This window comes from Camelus dromedarius, chromosome 2 (assembly GCF_036321535.1).
Source record: "Camelus dromedarius isolate mCamDro1 chromosome 2, mCamDro1.pat, whole genome shotgun sequence".
NCBI classification, from domain to species: Eukaryota; Metazoa; Chordata; class Mammalia; order Artiodactyla; family Camelidae; genus Camelus; species Camelus dromedarius.
Window position 1 is genome coordinate 86,217,819 of NC_087437.1, and position 19,123 is coordinate 86,236,941.

Here is a 19,123-nt window from a genome sequence, read left to right on the forward strand (position 1 = left end):
ATCTGAATATCCTTCAGATACCCATGGGATCTGGGTGATATTATAGCTCCAACGTTAGCCCAAAGAGTAACATCAGTAATGGGTATCATCCTTACTCCCCTCCCCAGTGCAGCAATAAGGCAAGGAAAAGAAGATTGTAAACCATTGATTTGAACCATATAAATGGGCTGAAAATAAAATGTGCCATTATATTTGTCCCCAATGCCAAATTTACCTAACATATAATACAAGTAGTCCTATTCAATTGCATCAAAGGACTTCTTGGCATCTAATAAAATTGTTGCTATTGGTTCCAATTTTCTCTTTGTATTCCAGATGAGTTGCATTAGCCTATGCAGATCATCTGACACTTATCTCCAGATATAAAGTCTTCTTGGATAAGGGCCTGTTAGATTTGCAATCACTTTATTTAGTCATGTAGCAAATGTCCCAGTATCTGTTATTTTATGTCTACTCACATTGTACAAAAGGGTATTTTTTATAATACTGTTAAGGAGGTAACATGCAATCTTCAGTATAAGGCTATATAGATATATGTAATAGGATGAAGAACTGCAGGCAGCCCTGATTCCAAGCCATAGATAATATCTGATGCTTTAAAAATTCAGTACAAACCATCTAAATGCATTACATTTATTCATAGTCTGTTTCTGAAACTAGTGGCTGTTCAGCGTGCTGATGGCAGCAGTTAATGTGTTGGTAAGCAACCTAAATTTTTATAAAGCTATTTTGAAAGTGACTTGATGCCACAGAGAGTAATATCAATTACTCCCTGCTTTTCAATTGACATTGCAAGGCTGCTCCAAATTTCTATTCTTCAGCATCTGCAAAGAAAAGGGAGGCACAGAAAACTCTAAGGGAGATTTCTAAGTATTGCAATCACAAGAAGTACTTCTATAGAACACAGCCTGAACTATTCCTAAGAATTTTTCCCCCAAATAGTAATTAACCCTTTGATGACTGAAAATAGGAAACTGCATACAAAGGGAAAGCTGAGCAATGGAGAATAAGGGTAAAGTCAGTTGATAAAGTCAGTTGAGTGTTCCTATAACCTATATCCTGTGAGACAGCATGGAGGAGGGAGAAGGGTCGGGCCTTTGAAGCTAGTTTTAATCTCTGTTTCACACTTTACTTACCAGTGTAGCCTTGGCAAGCTAGGAACAGTGCTAAACTTGGGTTTTCTCATTCACAAAAGGTAGTTACAATACTCACTCCGGGAATTGTTTTAAAGTTCAAAAAAGATAACATAAATATAAAGCACTTAATCAAACATTTAATGCTCAATGAATGTTAGCTGTTTCATTATAATTATTATTAATAATAAAGCAAGCTACATGTAAACTATATATGCCTTTTTCAGTAATTATAGAAAGGTCTAATACAATGGCACATGGAGTATTCAGATTAGGCTTCAAGGCATTATGTTGGGAAAATAATGACATTCAACAAAGTGCACTGTGAACATTTACTTTCTGATTAATCTAGAGAATAAATGTGTTTTTAAACCTATAGTATCTGAAAGCAGGATTTCAAATTGAGAAAACAAACCAATAAGCACAAACTAAAAACATACACACACACACAAATTTTTCCATTATTATTAATCTTCTGTATTAGCCCGGTATAGCTGATTGAGTTTGAGAGATCCAGCTTTTCTTTAAATACATTGGTTAGATACAAAGGAAACAAAATGGCTAATGGAATAAAAGTACAGAAAAAACATTATTCCTCTGTCTTCCCAGTTACACATGCTTGCAAAACAAAAACAGTAAGCGAGCAAATAGTCTCTAGTTTGAATACATAGAATGTAATAAACAAAAGGATTCAGCTTCAGCAGAATTTTATATTTCCATATTCAGAGTTCATTATTTTTAAAAGTAATTTCTAAACAGATAGAATCTTTTGAAATATGCTGCATATTTTTTCTTAATAGGTGGAAAAATATGTTTGGAATTTGAGTGAAGCAATTTCTAGAGAAAACACATGATCCTAACCTGAGGCTAAAACCCTAAGTACACACACAGAAATATATACAATATTCCCAGGATATGTGTAAATAAGGAGAGCCACTTAGTAAACAGTACTGGGTTTTGGTAATAGTATAATCCACTCTCATTAGGCATCTCCCTCTTGTGCATTAATATGTGACATCACACTCTCGGATAACATTTCATAACGGAGTGAAATAAAAAGCCCCTCCAGATTGCAACTGTAAGATAATCAGATTCTGTAGTGCTCATTATGACTGCAATTATGTAGCAAACTCTCCAAATATAGTTCAGTTATTGCGGTTATTAATCATTCTGGTTTTGTTTCAAGTACTTGCTTTATAGCCTGCTGGATAGACTCCATTATTCTACAAGCTGAATGTCGAAAGTCAAACATGTGCATGTGAATCTGCTGTTCTAGCGGCCTTTCAACATAATTTACCCTTTCAATTTGTATTTGTGAATACAAAAAAAAGTGGAGAAATAAAGCTGATGTCAATGGAGTCACTGACCTTTGCAGTAAACAGAAGATAGTTCTTAACAAAAAACAACTTGGCAAATAAGAAACTTATTTTGTTAGAACTAGAAATAGTGCTGTTTAAGAAGTTAGTCTCAGAATATCAATCAGTTCTTACAGAGAAGGTGGGGGAAATCTCTGGAAGAATCTGTGTATTTGATCAGGAGAAAATGATAAGGGGGCCAGCAAATATGCAGTTTTAAAGGTTCAATGCACCAACATTTTGGATAGAATGCATTTCTAAACATTTTATGCATAAAACCATGTACTTTGATTAATTTAACTACAAAATGCCAAGTAAAAGACAGTAGGTTTATTATACAGAACAAACACCATCTGCACCACCTTAAATCATTACTATAGATATATTTCTAGGAAAAAAATACACTTGAAAAATTCTCAACCACAGATCCTGAGATGCTGAAGTATTAACTAAATAGGATTCCAAATAGACCCAAGGAAAGTGACTCCATTATTATTTAAACGTTAACATGTAGAAAGCCTAGAAAAATAAATATAATAAAACATTGATGTATAACCGATGGAAAGGCTTACCAAATGTACATCACCAGTTTCAAGTAGTCCATGATTTTTTCAATTTGGCTACATACATTGGGCCCCAGGCTTTACCTTTATCTGGAATCACCAAGAGCCCACATTCCTGGCCTGTAGGAGCAAATGTGAAGTCTTGGGAGCAAGTCCTTGCCATTTCCTTAATGTCCACAGGCATGATGTTACTGTAGGAGTTTAAAATTTCACTGATCACATCTTGATTCTCTGCCTTGGAAAGTGTGCACGTGGAGTACACAAGAAGCCCTCCAGGACGTAAGGCCTTAATTGCAGACCTGCATGTAATCAAGAAAATGCAGAGGACTGGTTAGTACATTAAAAAGGAACTGTGGGGACTGAGGGCAAGAAAGCTTACATACTTGAAATTAACCTTTCTCTAACTCAGACTGTAATAACTTCGGATGTTTCCTAGTCTTGCAATTACTTCTAATGGACCCCTGGATGACTGGGGAAATGATAATCAGACCAGTCAACATGGGAAAAACAGAATATGTTTACCTGATTCTTTGTTTTGTTTTCTTACACATAGGAGGATGGAGGCAGAGCATGGAGTACTGGGTTTGCCTTTGAATATAATGAGTGTAGGTACTAATGGGTAGGTGGGAAGGAGCACTTGAACTTCAGGAAAGGGGTTAGGGCTCAGTGATAGCTGAAGTCATGGGAATAAATAGGATTTCCCAGGAATAGAGCAAGAAAAAACAAACAAAAAAAAGCAGACTGAAGACAGATACTCAGAGAATGGCTATATGTAAAGAGAGGCAGAACCTAGAAAGAAAATTAAGAAGCCTTCTCCAGATGAAAGTGTGGCTTCAGGGAAAGGATGGGAAGGAAGGGTTTTTTTCCCCCTCAAGGGGAAGACTTGAGCATATTTGTAAATGCAGATCCAGAAGAAGAACAGTCCCAGGGCTTCAGACTGCACATGGAGGAGTTAGCTTCAGAAAAGATGGGATTCCAGCTCCTCATCTAAAACAAGATGGGAGCATGAACAGGGAACTATGATGTTTTAAGGTAAACAAAAGTTCATGATACATAGCCTTGATAATAAGACTGGAGTGGGAAGCAAGGTCATCGACTGAGAGAGAAAACTAGAAAAGTTTTAGTCCTGCTGCTGTGGTGATAACCCCAGAGCAATTACTAATCAAGAACAACTTCTTCTCCTCTTCCTCCTCCTCCTCCTCCTCCTTTTTTTTTAAGAAATCATGTTCCAGACCTCTACTGGATTTAAGCGTGCACTCAGCCCTGTCTCATACTTATATTTAAGAAACAAGAGCACATACCAATAACTGAGATTTATAATAAAGATCCACAACATCAGAGTAAGTTCAAATTCTGCTTTCAATGTTCAATTATTAAAGGATCGAAGAATTCTAACTCAAGGCAATCAAACTTATAACAAGGTTTTTCTCTCCTTCTTTAGACACACTTAAATATAATGTGAAAAAAATACTAACTCAAAACAATGAAGTAAAAAGGATAGAGAGAATTATTAACAGTGAATTTCAATACATTTTTGAAAGATGATATGCAGACAGAGAAATAGTAGCAAATGAAGAGGACTACAGTCACAGAGGGCATGAATTTGACCTCCCAAACTACAGAGGGGTTTGGAACTTGGAAAAGCCAGATGAAATGTGATGGGAGTAAAAAGTAAAAACAAAGATATTAATTTGGAGAGGAGGGTATAGCTCAGTGGTAGACTGCATGCTTATTAGCATGCATGAGATCCTGGGTTCAACCCCGAGTACCTCCATTAAAAAAAGAAATAAAATAATAAATAAATAAACCTAATTACCTCCCGCCCAAAAAACAAAACACAAAACAAAACAAAACAAAATATTAATTTGAAGAATATATGAAATCATGGATTCCAGACTCCCACAGATGGCAAGCTGGGCAGCCACGTAAAAAGTTGGAAGGTTTTTATCTAAGGAAGTTGAATAAACTGTTTAGGGAGACCTAATTAAGGCAGCCGCTGTGAGTGTTCACTACCCCAAAACAAAGATCTGCGTATTCAGCAAATCATAAAGTGACATCACCAGGCAAAAAAGTCTCATCCCTAATGTAAACCTCCTAGTATTGTCCCATTATTAAATAAAAATGGGCAATGAAGGATAATTAAGAATAAGAAATGCTTAAGTAATATGTGAGATAAGAAAAGAAACAAACAAAAAATGTCCTACAAAGGAACAGAAAATTCAGGGAACAAGAGAGACATAACAAGACCTAGTAAATGCAGAAAGATCAGCAAAAATACAGCACCCATGAAACAATAACAGAATGCCATCAAACAGGACCAAGAAGAGGGCTCTTAGGAATGAAATATATGTTTACCACAATAAAGAATGTTTTGTAGAAGTGTTTGGAAGTTAAGGTTGAAAAATCTTCCAAAAAAAAGCAGAATAACATATTGAAAATGAGACAGGGAAGATCAATCAAGTAGGTCCAAAGTTCAACTGATAGGAGTATAGGGAAAATATTACAGAGAACTGGGGGGAGGAGGACTTGAATTAGTGAAATAATAAGAAGAGAACTTTCCAGAGATGAAAAGAATAGACGTGTTCAGATTAAAATAACTCATCAAAAGGCCACGACATTCATTATTATTCATTCAGCATCTATTATGTTGCTGGGCATTGTTCTAGATGTTGGGTATATACTGAAATAGAGAAACAACAACAAAAAACTCCACCTTCATGAGGCTTACATTCTAGCCGGAGAAGATAGACTATAAAAAATAAGTAAGTCTGTCATCGGCTGAATTATACCCTTCAAAATTCATGTGTTGAAGTCCTAATGTCCAGTACCTCAGAATGTGACTGTATTTGGAGATAATATCTTTAAAGAGGTAACTGAGTTTAAAACAAGATCATTAGGATGGGCCCTAATCCAATATGTCTGGTGTCCTTATAAGAAGAGGCAATATGGACACAGAATTAAAGAGGGAAGACCCAGTGAAGACCCAGGGAGAAAAGAGATATCCAAGCATAGAGGCCTCAGAAGAAACTAACGCTGTGGACACCTTGATCTCAGACTGCCAGCTTTAGAACTGTGAGAAAGTAAATTTCTGTTGTTTAAGCTATTCAATCTGTAGAACTGTGTATAGTAGTCCTAGCAAACTAATACGAAGAACTTACACATATATGCACACACATATGCATATAAACACACACATATACACATGTAATTACATATACACATATATATGTATATATGGGTGTGTGTTTGCATGTATGTTTTTCCCTCACCTAGCAAACCTCCAATTCTCTGAAAACGATGACTGCAGGTACTACAATTTAATTCAATTCTGACACTATACACCTGGCGTTAGCATCAGATCCCACAAGATTGCCCTTCAAATGCCAACTGCAAGTCCAAGTCTCTGGTATTTCTGACTCACCAGCATAAACTGGGAGTTCCCCAAACGCCCTCTTTGGGTTAAATAATTTGCTAGATTGGCTCTCAGAACTCAGGAAAAACAGTTACTTACTACACTACTGATTTATTATTTAAAGACACAGTTCAGAACAACCAGATGGAAGAAATACACAGGGCAAAATCTGGGAGAAGGGTGCAGAGCTCCTGTGCCCTCTCCAGACACACCACCCTCCCAGTACCTTCTCTCCATCCTGCAAACCCGCCAAATCTCTTTAGTGGTGTTTTTTTATAGAGGTTTCATTAAGCAGGCATAATTGATTAAATCACTGGCCACTGGTGATTGAGCTCAATCTCCAGCCCCTCTCCTCCTCCCTAAAGTAGGGAGAGGGTGGCACTGAAAGTTCCAACCCTCTAATTACACAGTTGGCTCCCCTGGCAACTTGGCAATTAGTCCCCCATCCTTAGGGACTGTTCAAAAGTCAACTCATTAACATAAACTCAGGTATAGTTGAAAAGAGCTTACTATGAATAACAAAAGTGGCTCCTTTCACCCTTACCAAAACCAGGTATAAAAAAAAAAAAAAGACATTCCTATCACTCTTACATTCTTATCACTTAGGAAATTATAAGGGTTTTATGAGCTCTGGTCTGGAGCCAGAAGCAAAGATCAAATATATATTCACAATATCACAGTTTGCATATATTTTTTATTTAGCGATAGGTGCTATGAAGAAAATTAAATCAAGGTAAGAGGATTAGGAGTGCTCAGATGGTGAGGGGGGATTGCAATTTTAAGTAGGATAATTAGAATAGAATGACACTTCAGGAAGTGACAACTGAACAAAGACCCGAGGAGGTACGGGAGTGGACCATATAGATATCTGAGGGGAAGGGCATCCCATACAAAAGGAATAGCCAGTGCCGAGACCCCCGGCCATGTCTGAGGAACGCGGAAGCCAGTGTGGTTGTGGCACAGGAAGGAAGGTGGTGGCAGCATGAGATGAGTTCAGAGAGCTAAGAGGAGAGGGTCTTATGTAACACAGTAAAAACTTTAACCTCGTAATGAATGGAAAACATCCACACCTAGATGCATTATTGTTAAATTTGAGACTTCAAGAACAAAGAGAGAATGGTAAATGCCTCCAGAGAGAAAAACTGATCCCTATAAGGGTCCAGGAATCAGACCGGCATCAGGGGAGTAGTGCGCTACAAATCCTGGGGAAAAAGCCATTTAAAGTGGATGCTATTTACTGCCACACGGTCAGATAAATACATAGGAGGGAGACAGAAGCTTTCAGATATCTGATGACTCAGAAATCTTACCTCTAGCAAAACAAGGAGGTAAATCAAGAAAGAGGAGAAATGTGTCACAGAAAACAGTGAATGCAACACAGGAGAACAGAGAGGGGGTGAAGCCCCAGAATGATAAATGCATGGGAGCCCTTAGGGGTTAACTACTCCAGATTAGGAGAGGAGACTCCAGAGAGAAGTAAGAAGGGACAGAAGAAATTAAATGACTGAAAACTGAGAAAACTTGGAAGCTTCAGTACATGCAACTGGGGTGGTGGGGTCAGGCTGAGTGAGAAGGAGGAAGGTGAGGAAGGAAAGGGGTGGGAAGGAGAAAGAGAAGAGAGAGACTGTCCTTCCTAATTTGGTTGTAAGAAATTTTCCCCATTTACAAACAGAAAACCTTAACTGATTTTTGGCAGTTCACAGAGAACACCTGAATGGTACTTCAGGTCTCTACCTCTTATACTCCACTGTGAAATCCAAAAAACTCTGCAGACTACAGCTTTTTTCTGAAGTTTGTGGCAGATTCATTTGGCCTCAAAATTGATGTGAGGCCATTTACGGTCAAGAATGAGCCCATGTGGTATAACTAGTCAAATGTTTTGCTGAATACGTATTAATGTTTGATTATAGGGTGCTGTCCTAGACCCTACTGAGGGAAGTGGTTGAGGTGATATACCAAATACGTACTCTATCACCTTAAAAACAAAATCAGAATTCTCAAACACATCTGGCCTCGAAGATTTTGAATAAGATTTTGGACTTGTATTTTAGATTCAAATGAGTTACAATGCAAAATTATATAAAGTATCTTCTGTACTGTATCTACATGATAAACTAGCCACAGTTATTTGATGAAATTTAAATAGTTTTAAAGGAAATCATTTACACGTTAACTTTAAAAAGCAGCAGACAGGCAAATCTGCCATCTATATGCAGGAGTCCATCAGTATTTCCTTATTCTAATATAAAGTAAGAAAAAAAAACTGGACTTTTGTGTTCTCTCAATACAGCAAGGGTTCTTCCCCACTGCCCCCTCCCAAAAGTGTTTTGATTTGTCTGTATCTTTTAGAGAACACTTTGTACAATCAATAATAAAGCCATTTTTTTCAAGAGCTCATTTTATCATTCTGTTCAGTGCTTTTCACTGAATTTCTCTATCCTTGAAAGATCTGCTTAGAGGAAAGACAGAGAATCAAGCCCCAAGAGCCATTTATATAATACTGGCTTAGAAATAAAATGAAATCATGCTGCTTTCCCAGCAAAAAAAGAGTCTACCTTTACTTTTCCAGACTAATTCACTAAGTCTTACAACTACTAACTAGTAAAATATAATGACCGAGGAAAATAAAAGAAAAATGATGACCTGATTTTAACACCTTGAAGAAAAAAAAAAGTATTGCCTTAATGAAAGAATAAGTTCAATGACCTTTAAAAACTAAAAACAAAACAAAACAAAACCCCAAAATGTCTTTGAACCCTGACAGTTATCAAAGGCCCAAAGGGAGGGCATTTCCAACTTAACCAAAATTGAAAACATGATGCAGGGTGATCTATTGTTCCTCTGGCAAATCTGAGTCTCAGAGAATGTTATTTTTACAAATTACTATTAAAACAACCTGCCACATTTTAAAAATATAAATTCCGTTTTTCTGGTCTACTCCTCTGGCCCTTAGTTAGAAATTTGGCATTCCGTTGGAAGGGTCAGTGTTAATGAGATCACTAATTTTAACTGTTCTCCGCATTTAAAAATACTCAGCCCAAACTGCAGGAGAAAACAATCAGCACAGCAATAGTGCCATCTTTTGACCAAAGCAGAAAAAGTTTCTTTTATTTTAACTTATTTTAACTCTTCATGACTTACCATCAAGGGATAAGCATTTTCTTTTTATATCTTCCTGTAACATGTTTGAAGGTACAGGCACTGTCTCTCCTGTAACAACTTCTGGTGCAGAGGTAAAACAACCATAGATGTCTGTATTCTTGAATAATTAAGATTACAGCTAAACACTACTGTGATTAATATATTTATTCCTCATTTTCTTCATGTCCCTTCTATCACCGCTAAAGCATCAAGGCAACATCTACCATTCTTTCAGATATAAATATGAGGAAGTAATCAAGTGAAATAGACTTTAAAATTCCTTTATTGCCACAATATTAGCAGGCTTATTCCACTCATCTTAGAAACTCTAGCATTAAATATTTTTTAAGCCAAGTAAGAATGTAGTAACTTAAAAAAAAAATTAAAATGAGCGTAGGAGCATCAATCTTGCAGTTGGTCCCTTGTAACCATATAATATTCAAGAAACACTTCAGAAGTTCTATATAAGGCTACTTTATAAGGTTATGTGCAACTTACGTAAAAAAGAAAAACAGTTGTGTACTTAACAATGTGAAAAATGTATGGAAACTACTGGCAATCCTTGTATCTTACTGCTCAAGTTTACTGACAAAAACTGAATCCAAAACTGAAAAGGTGAAATGTTTCTAGAGGCCACTGCACACATACCCTTGAGGAAATTCTAACTCTTCCTTTAGGATAGAATATTCCTGAATTAACAGGAATGTGGATCTGGTCCAAGACTCAAATGAGATGCTGATTCCTATGTTAACCAAGTGAAGGACAAGTGATCAGCCTAATTAATAACATTACCTTATGTTTATTTGGTGCTTAATTTAAAGAGCACTTCACACAGGACGTCTTAATAAAACCTTATGAGGTGTACAGGGTAAATAGTCTGACCCAATTTATCAAATGGAGGGTCACAAAGACTCAGTCACCTGCCTGAAGTTACACAGGTAATTAATGCAGCACAAAGACGGCCACCCTAATCTAACACCAGGAAAAGGACTGCAAGCTTTACCACTGCTGTATACCCTGAAGCAAATATTGTAACTGCTAAAATAAGTACAGAATCTGGGGCAATAAGACAGAGGATGCCACATGTATACATTTTACTATCCCAACTGTCCCAAATACTCATTGAAGATAAAGAGTAAGTATGGACTTTTAGGCACTTCTAATACAAAGGAACTAAGAATTAGTAGGTCTGAAGCTATGACCTGAGAATCTTGGCTACCTGCTCCTTTATAGAGACCATAACCTTCACTGATTAAAGCGCTACTGCACTGAATTTATGATGAGGTAAATGAAAGCAAATACCTCATGCTGAAACATAATTTGAACCCCTTCATTTCAGATTGACATCGAGATCACAGTTTTAAAGAATTTTAACAAATTACACTCAATGGTTAGAAACTCACAGGTACTTTACTCCTTCATTAAAATTCCAAATAATTTGGAGTAATCTGGTAGTCATTCCAAATTCCAAATAATCTAGTAATTCCTGTAACTAAATTTTGTTTCCACAACCCCAAATGGTAGATTAAAATATCTGTTTTCCTCAGAAGCTTGCTGATAAAATGAGTCCAAAGCTAGCCTAAGTTAGGAGGTTTATTTTCAGCCTTCACCTCATCACACTATTTGATTCTGTCATTCATCCTCAACTTTAAGAAACTTTCTCCCACTTTGTCTTCCTGGGCACTACTCTTTTTTTGGTCATCTCCTACTTCTCTGAAGTTCCCTTCTAGCCTCCTTAACTACGTTTCTTCTTCTTCCTACCCCTTAAATATCAGTCTTCCCTATAACTTTATCCGTGGTTTATCTTTTTCCCTAAAGTTAGATGTTTTACACATGTTATCTCACTCAATCTTTCAATTAAGTTCTGGGACACGAATTATTATAATTCTCACTATGCAGATAAGGCAACTAAGGCAAGAGGTTTAAGCAACTTGTACAAGGCCACTCAGTAAGGGTCCAAACAAGGATTCAAATCTTTGCAATAAAACTCTAAACAGCTCATACTCTTAACCAGCTGTCCTCGGCACTTTCCTTTTCTTCCCATCCCAGAGCCAATCAACTACCAAATTCTATTAATTCTCTATTGAAAATATCTTGCAAATCTGATCACACATCTCTATTCCCTTCCCATTCACTTAGTTAAGGCTTTTGTCATCTATTTCTTGATTACTGTAAAATCTTTCATATTGGCTTTCTCACTGAAGGATTTTCTTGTTAATTTTCTTTGCATACTTTGTTATTTGATCAAGGAGTTTCTAGCTTGTGACAGACACTGCTATGTGTTCTCCAATATCTGCTCTCACTTCTGTAGTAATGGAATTTTTAGTTGGACATTAGCTAAGACTAATTTCCTAAACTGGCTTTCACTAAAGATGACTGAGTCTGACCCGTAAGATGTGCGTGGAAGTAATGTGAGGTGTGCTCCTTCCTACCAGCTGCAATGCAGATTAAGCAGTAAGAGTTGGAATTGTCACTCTGGATCATGAGTTAAAAGACAGACAGGACCTGGATCTCTGATAATCATGAAGATCCATGATGATTCTTTGTCCCATTTTTCTAGATGTTTACTAGGTTTTAATGCTTACATATACTAGTTTTCAGTTTCCTTTTGAGCAGATGAACTTGTATTCATCTTTCCAGACACACCTCAAAGCTCATAGTCTCTGAAACCTTCACTGATTCCTTACGGAATTCCTCCCTCTTCTGTTTTTCCCAAGCAAGAAATTTTCAGCTCCTTGAAAACAGGGTTTATGCTATATTCGTTTTGTATTTTTTATATATTACATAACTAGAAAGTATACTCTCAAAAATTGCTTATTAAATAAGTGAATGAATGTCACCTTAATCAAGAGGTGGGTCAATCAGAGAACTTTCCAGTGAAAAACAAAGAAATATACTGAATTGCAACTAATGCTCAAAAAGTCTGAGTAGGGAACAGCTCAAGCAACCTACAACTCTCACATTATAGAACAGATGGAAATGATAGAGGCCAGAAGCCTTATTTAGAAAAAATAAAGCTTTTGCCAACAAGTAATTTATAAAAATGAGAAAAAAATATTTTTCCTCTTGCCATCAACAGATAACTCCTATAGAAAGGAAAAATAATCTGTTAATGAATGTTACTGCTTAGCAATTGTGCTGTCATTTCTCATTGAGTGCAACAGTTTGGTAACTTCTAGTAAGTGAATGTGACTCTAAAGAAAACCATGATCACTATTTTAAAGTTAAAATATGTGGTACCAAAAATGCTGTTAAGACATATTTAAAAAACGAATGTAATCCCTGACACTGCTTTTCTAGTACCATAAGGGAAATCTAACAAAGGAAGTTGGGGCCAGGGGGAGGGGAGCAGGAAGACTGATTTAAAAGGAAGAAAATAAATCTACTCTTTAAAAAAATATATTAGCCTAATTTGCTATACAAATAGAAACATTTAATTACTACAAGATAATTTTAAAAATGGTAAAAAAACAAAAACAAAAACATACTTTTAACCGTTACGAGTTCTGCAAAATTTTTATGTCTAAATTGTTCCCTTTTTTGTCTGCCCTCAACCCTAAATGTTTAATTCCACTGTATTTCATATCTTTTCTTCCTTTAAGCATTTCAGGGAGTTCTGTTTCATTTACTTTTTCTTACCATTTCTTTTTTTTTTTTCCATGTTACACTGTTGGCTTCTAGTATTCCTTTCCAATTTTTCGTTTTTTGTACCTTTTCAGCAATTCCCATTTCTTTCATTTTCCCACTGCTTATTTCTCAACATATCACTCTGTATCAGTTTACTACTTCTGCTGGCAAGCAGCAGTCTGGGCAAGAAAGCAAATAAAAAAACCCTACCACTATTATGTACTACAATCAAAGAAAACATTAAGGTGAAAAGTTGAAGTCCATGTACAATCTATCAAATAAACGCAGATGCAAAATTAAGTTTCAGGTACTATAAGCATCTAAAACACAGATATTTCTAGGTTGATAGCTACCCAGTGCTATCATCAGTTTTAAAAGTATTATTTTACAAGCCTTGAGGGTAATCTTCACTGTGCTCACAGTAAGTAATCAAATTTCTAGATATCAAACTGTTTATTATCAAAAAAGTTCTGTAAATTCAAGATAAAGAAACATGACTGAGATTGCTACTTTCAGAGACACCATATCCAGCAGCTATTCCTTTGTCAGCCTAAGAAACAAAACTATGCTGATAATATCTTCTGTCTACCGGCAGTAAGTTTTTACCTTGAAGAAGAGATTATTTTTTACATAGTACCAGTAGAGCAATGACACTAAACACCCATGAAATAGATTACAAATGACAAGTTTTAACAAATTTGTTATCGGTTTCTACTTGTACAAGATAAGATGTACAAGTTTAGTACATCTTCTCAACAGTTAATTACCTCATTAGGATGGGTATGGGGGATGGGTTAGGAATTAAAAGCTCTCTGCTGAGACTGAACATAAGGAAACCAGTTCTGTGTTGCTTAAAATAGAGAAGAGTGATGACAGACCACATTAGGCCTGCCTAACTTTAAGATAGGGTCTTTGATCTAGTCCCTTCACTCATACAAGGGAAAAGAACTAAAAAGCTTTCAAGAAAACCACCAGAATTGACTTGATTTTGGCCCATGGCAAAATGAACAGATCGTTTATCACTGATTAAAAGCAGTTTTTCAGACTTTTTTTTTTCTGGAACCAGAAACTTCCTTCAAATAAAATCCTACAGGTTTAACCGGATGGAAAGACTATGGCTCTACTTGGATTTGCTGTGGTGAACTAAGAGGCTCTCCGGATTATCCCTCAAGACCTAAAATAATGCTCCTAAAACAATGCTACAGGAACCCTATATATTTACAGAGTAGAGTCTGAAAACAACTGTCCTGCAAATAACTCTCTGGAGAAAGACAACAGCTATCTCCTACTAAAGAATGAAATCATTTGACTCCTGTAGTGGCCAGGTTATAAAAGAATTAAAAGCCCATAAAGTTTACTAAAGGCATTTTAGTGACTCCATTTAGGTCAGTAGCATGGCAAGTTCAGATACCTGTAGCGACTGTCAGAATGAGGCCAACTGCCAGGAAAATCAATCTGATGGAAGTAAAAAGTCACAGAGGCTCCTGATGGACAGGCTGGTCTAATCTCGCCTTCGCAGCCTCAGGTCAAATCTTTTGGATTGTAAAAGTCATTGTTCCCAGAAGAAAGATGATTCAGAAGATTTAGGAGAGGTGAAAATAACATAGATCAACAAGTGACAATCAGGAATACTCAAATGACAAAGAAGCACTTCCTCCCAAGTCAAAAATAGCCACATCATCCTCTGCTATACTCTTCTGTCACTATTTAGAAATTAAAAAAAAAAAATTCAACATTTTTAAAATAGAAAAATGTATGTGCTCCCATTTTTCAAATACTTATTATATACTTATTATTAAAATTACTTGCTCAGTTTCATTATGTTTGCTATCCATTAGAGGCTTTTCAATTTATTAAGAAAAAATAATTTAAATTCTTGCTAACAACAGTGGTATTTTACAAACTGACTCAACTATGATGAGTTAATAAAATGCTTAAGTATCATCTTTTGAATGCCTTTGTGTTCTAACATTAACCCACTGATAATCATCACTTGAAACTTTCAATAACTTCCTTATTAGCTTTCCTTTCTCTGTTTGCTCCCTTCTATCCATCCTTCATATAGAATCTATAAATCTTTGTAATATAAATGTAATCATGTCATTCCATTATTAAAAATACTTCAGCAGCTCCCCACTGTATACATTAATAGTTGTGTTAGATTATAGAATAAGCTATTCAAATTAAATATTATTCAAAAGCACAGACAATTAAAACAAATAGAAACAGTGCTGTCGAGCTCAAGATTAAGTAGAGCCATACTTTTTAATAGCCAAAAAGGGTGGCCCCTAAACTTTCTGAAGTTAGTACAAAAACCATTAACAAAATGAAATTTGTATGCTACTAATAACATGGCCTTCAAATATATAAAGTGAAACATGACAGAACTGCAAGGAGAAATGTACCAATCCAAATCATATACATCTCATTCAATAATTGACTGAAGAATCATTTTTTAAAGTAATATCATAGAGGATTTGAATAACAAAATTAACAAACTTCATCAAATGGACATATATAGAACATTGTACTAACAAACAAATGTAAAATTCATATTCTTCTCAAAGCAACATAAAATATTTACAAAAACTAACCTAATATAGGGCTATAAAGCAAGTCAAAATAAATTTCAGAGGGCAGACATAATACAGCATATGTTCACTGATCATAATAAAAATAAGAAAATAATAAGAAAGAAAACCAGAAAACCCCATTGTTTGGAAAAAGAAAACAAATTTACAGTAAAAAAAAAATGAACAAAGTTTCAAATGCTAAATCTTGATAAAAATTTGATTAACAAATATAAAAGACATCATTATAAATCCTGCAGGTATTAAAAAGATTAATGACGAGATATTGTGCACAACTCTGTGTCAACAAGTTTGTAGACTTGGATGAAATGGAAAAATTACTAAAAACACAAACAAACAGAAACTCGAAAACTCATGGAACTTATTCAAGAAGAAAGAGAAAACTTTTAAAATGAAGTAGTATATTTGTGTTCTGTCATCAACAATATTCCATATAATGGAGTCTTCTCCAGATGAGAATGCTAATAGATTATATTTGGAAATTTAAAAATAAATAATTTTGCCTCTTTGTGCATATGAATATGTATTTAAAATGTCATTATTATTTTATAGTATTTTACATGTTTTATATTGATTATATTCATAAAGTTCCTTAACTTCTAAAGATAAAAATTATGTTAAAAGTTAAAAAAAAAAAAAGAGAAAACTTTTAAGTATCTTGTAACCATTAAAGAAACTATACCAATGGTCAAAATTCGTCCCACAAAGAAAACTCCAGGCCCACATGGCTTCAATTGCAGGTTCTATCAAATATCCAAGGAAAAAAATAGTAACTGCTATGTTACATAAACTATCCTGGAGTATATAAATGAGAGCTTCAATTCATTTTATGAGGCTACAATAACCTTGATTCTGAACTCTAATAAGAATATTTTAAGAACAAAAAATTATAAGCCAGTCTTACTTATGAACATAAATGGAAAAATCCTAAGCAAAATATTACCAGAGTCCAGAAAAATTTACGTATATATATTTCCATATATTACAGAATTATGAAAGCTTTTGTTGAAAATCCAAAAAAACTATAGACAAATTTTTAGAGTTAATAAATTTACCAATATTGTGAAATAATGGGAAAATGTCTAAACTCTCTAAACAGACAATAGAATTCTAATCAAACTCTCAACAAGTTTTTCATGAAACTTGACAAGCTGATTCTAAAATACATATAGAAATGCAAAGGTGTCAAAAATAGCCAAGATGCTCTTAACAAAACAAACAAAATAAAATGAAACCAAAAAACAAGGGAAGATTTTTACCTATATATTATGATACTATTTCTACGGTAATTACGTTAATGTAGTACTAGCTCAAGGACAAAGCAATTAAATGGAATAAAATCAGACCCATGTTAATGTGGACATTTGCTTTATGACAGAAGTAACACTACAGAGTACTAGAAAAAGTACAGACTTCTTAAACAGGACAAAAAGAAAGCATTAATCATAAAGAAAAATATAGGTATGAAAAGTAATAACCTCTCTTTGTAAAAAACAAACAAACACACCAAAGAGAGTAAAAAGGCAAGCCACGATTTGGGAGAAGATATTTGTACTACAAGGAAGAAAACTGAAGGAGCTGGTATTTCACCCCGCCTGTAGGCTCAAAAGTTAGCCCATCAGTTTCACGGATGTTGGTAGAAGACACGAGACTCCCGATTCAGAAATGATGGACAGTTAATTACTCGCAAAAATAACTGTAGCCAAGTCAAACAAGGTTTAAATCTGCCCTGTTTACCACTAGTGCCTGGTGGTACTCAAAAAATACTTACAGAAAGAACAAACAGTTCGGGGACAACCATCACCGTGCTTGCCTCATGTTTCTGTGAAGGAGAAGATTCCTCCTGGTCCTGCCCTCCCCACAAGGTAGAGGTAAGCATTTTGCTTTTGTGGACAACTCAAGACTCTCTCTCCCTATTTACTTGAGCCTTCAAACAAGGAGAAAAGTAGCTAATGTAGTCAATGAGTGCTAGCTATTGTAGTTACAGTGTATGGAGCCAAAATGGAAAAAGTCACTATACCTGAATATCACTGCCTCTTTTGTTCTCTTGTACCTGCCTGAGCTCTGGCGCTTTGGGTCCTAACAGTTTATCCTCTTAATTATGTTTCCAAGCAGAAGATATAAGGGGGAAGGCTCTTACTTTCTAACAGCTGGCTGGATGAGCTGACTGATTCCCAAGATTTAGATGTGGGATTGGAATAAGAGCCTTGCACTTTGGACTAAGGTCCAAATCATGTTCCTCAACTTAGCTTCATCAGAGGTGGCTGGCTGGTGTTTACGGATGAGCCTACACAACTGGCAGTAGTGTCAAATCAGATTCTCATAAACCAGAGATCTTACCTAGTATCAAGTTTAGCAAAATAATTTCAAGTATATAAGCAACCGAGTGGCACAAAAGAAGCAGGGATATCCATGTGGCTTCCTAAGTCTTGCTTCTAGCTCAGAATGTTTTCTAGCCCAGAATAGTAGATGATTTCTGTAAGCAAGTTGATAGGTCACCTCACACAATGGGGAGCATTTAGGTTCTGTCACATCTCCATTACACCTTATGGAGCTGAACAGCTTACATATATTCTTCAGGAAGCCATGCCTCATAAATCTATAGATTTCAGGTTGTGTTTACCACAGGAAATCCTAAACCAGGGACATTCTGCTCAAAGTATGCCATAAGTAAGAGCTCTCCTCTTAGCAAAATTCATTAATCTATTTACCAAGGAGGTCAGTTATCAACATGTTTAACTGGGTCACCTGCCTTTTTTCTTTCTGTGGGAGTGTCTCCTTGGAAATCAAAAGAGGAATGGCTCACAGGCCAGCTGCCAGCTTCTTCCCCAAAGAGTTATCAAGCTCTTGCCTGGATCATCAAAAAACCTTATGTTTTAATTTTCAGTAGGACATGTTTTTGTAACTATTTCTTGCAATAACAATATTCTGTCATTAAAAAGAGCAGTCTTTGATACTCAACTACCTGAATAAATGAATGAATGAATGAACAAGTGATTTAATATGATGTAGCCATTTTAAAAGTATGTTTTCAAAAACTATTTAATAATTAAAATGTTCATAATAAATTCAGTGAAAGAGATACCAAATTACATATTCCTATGATTTCCATCATTATAAATACTACACACAGTCAAAGGGAATAAGTCCAAATAATAAGTTTCTTTCAATGGATTGCTTATTTTCTTCTTTTTATTTCTCTGTATATTCCAAATGCTTTTATAAGTATATGTATACATATATATATGCTTATATATAATGCTTTTATATATTACTTTCATGATTAGGACAAATTATTAGC

The 19,123-nt window shown here is 35.4% G+C and overlaps 1 protein-coding gene across 1 annotated transcript in view; it reads right to left on the bottom strand.

Annotated features, from left to right (window-relative positions):
* Nucleotides 1–1,253: 1,253 nt before the first annotated feature.
* NSUN3 (NOP2/Sun RNA methyltransferase 3) overlaps nt 1,254–19,123 on the bottom strand; it is a 44,962-nt gene continuing 27,092 nt past the window's right edge. Inside the window, exon 6 of the mRNA XM_010978509.3 lies at nt 1,254–3,350. Within this exon, the coding sequence (XP_010976811.3) occupies nt 3,080–3,350 (271 nt within the window). The 3' untranslated portion in view covers nt 1,254–3,079. The remainder of the gene's footprint in view (nt 3,351–19,123) is intronic.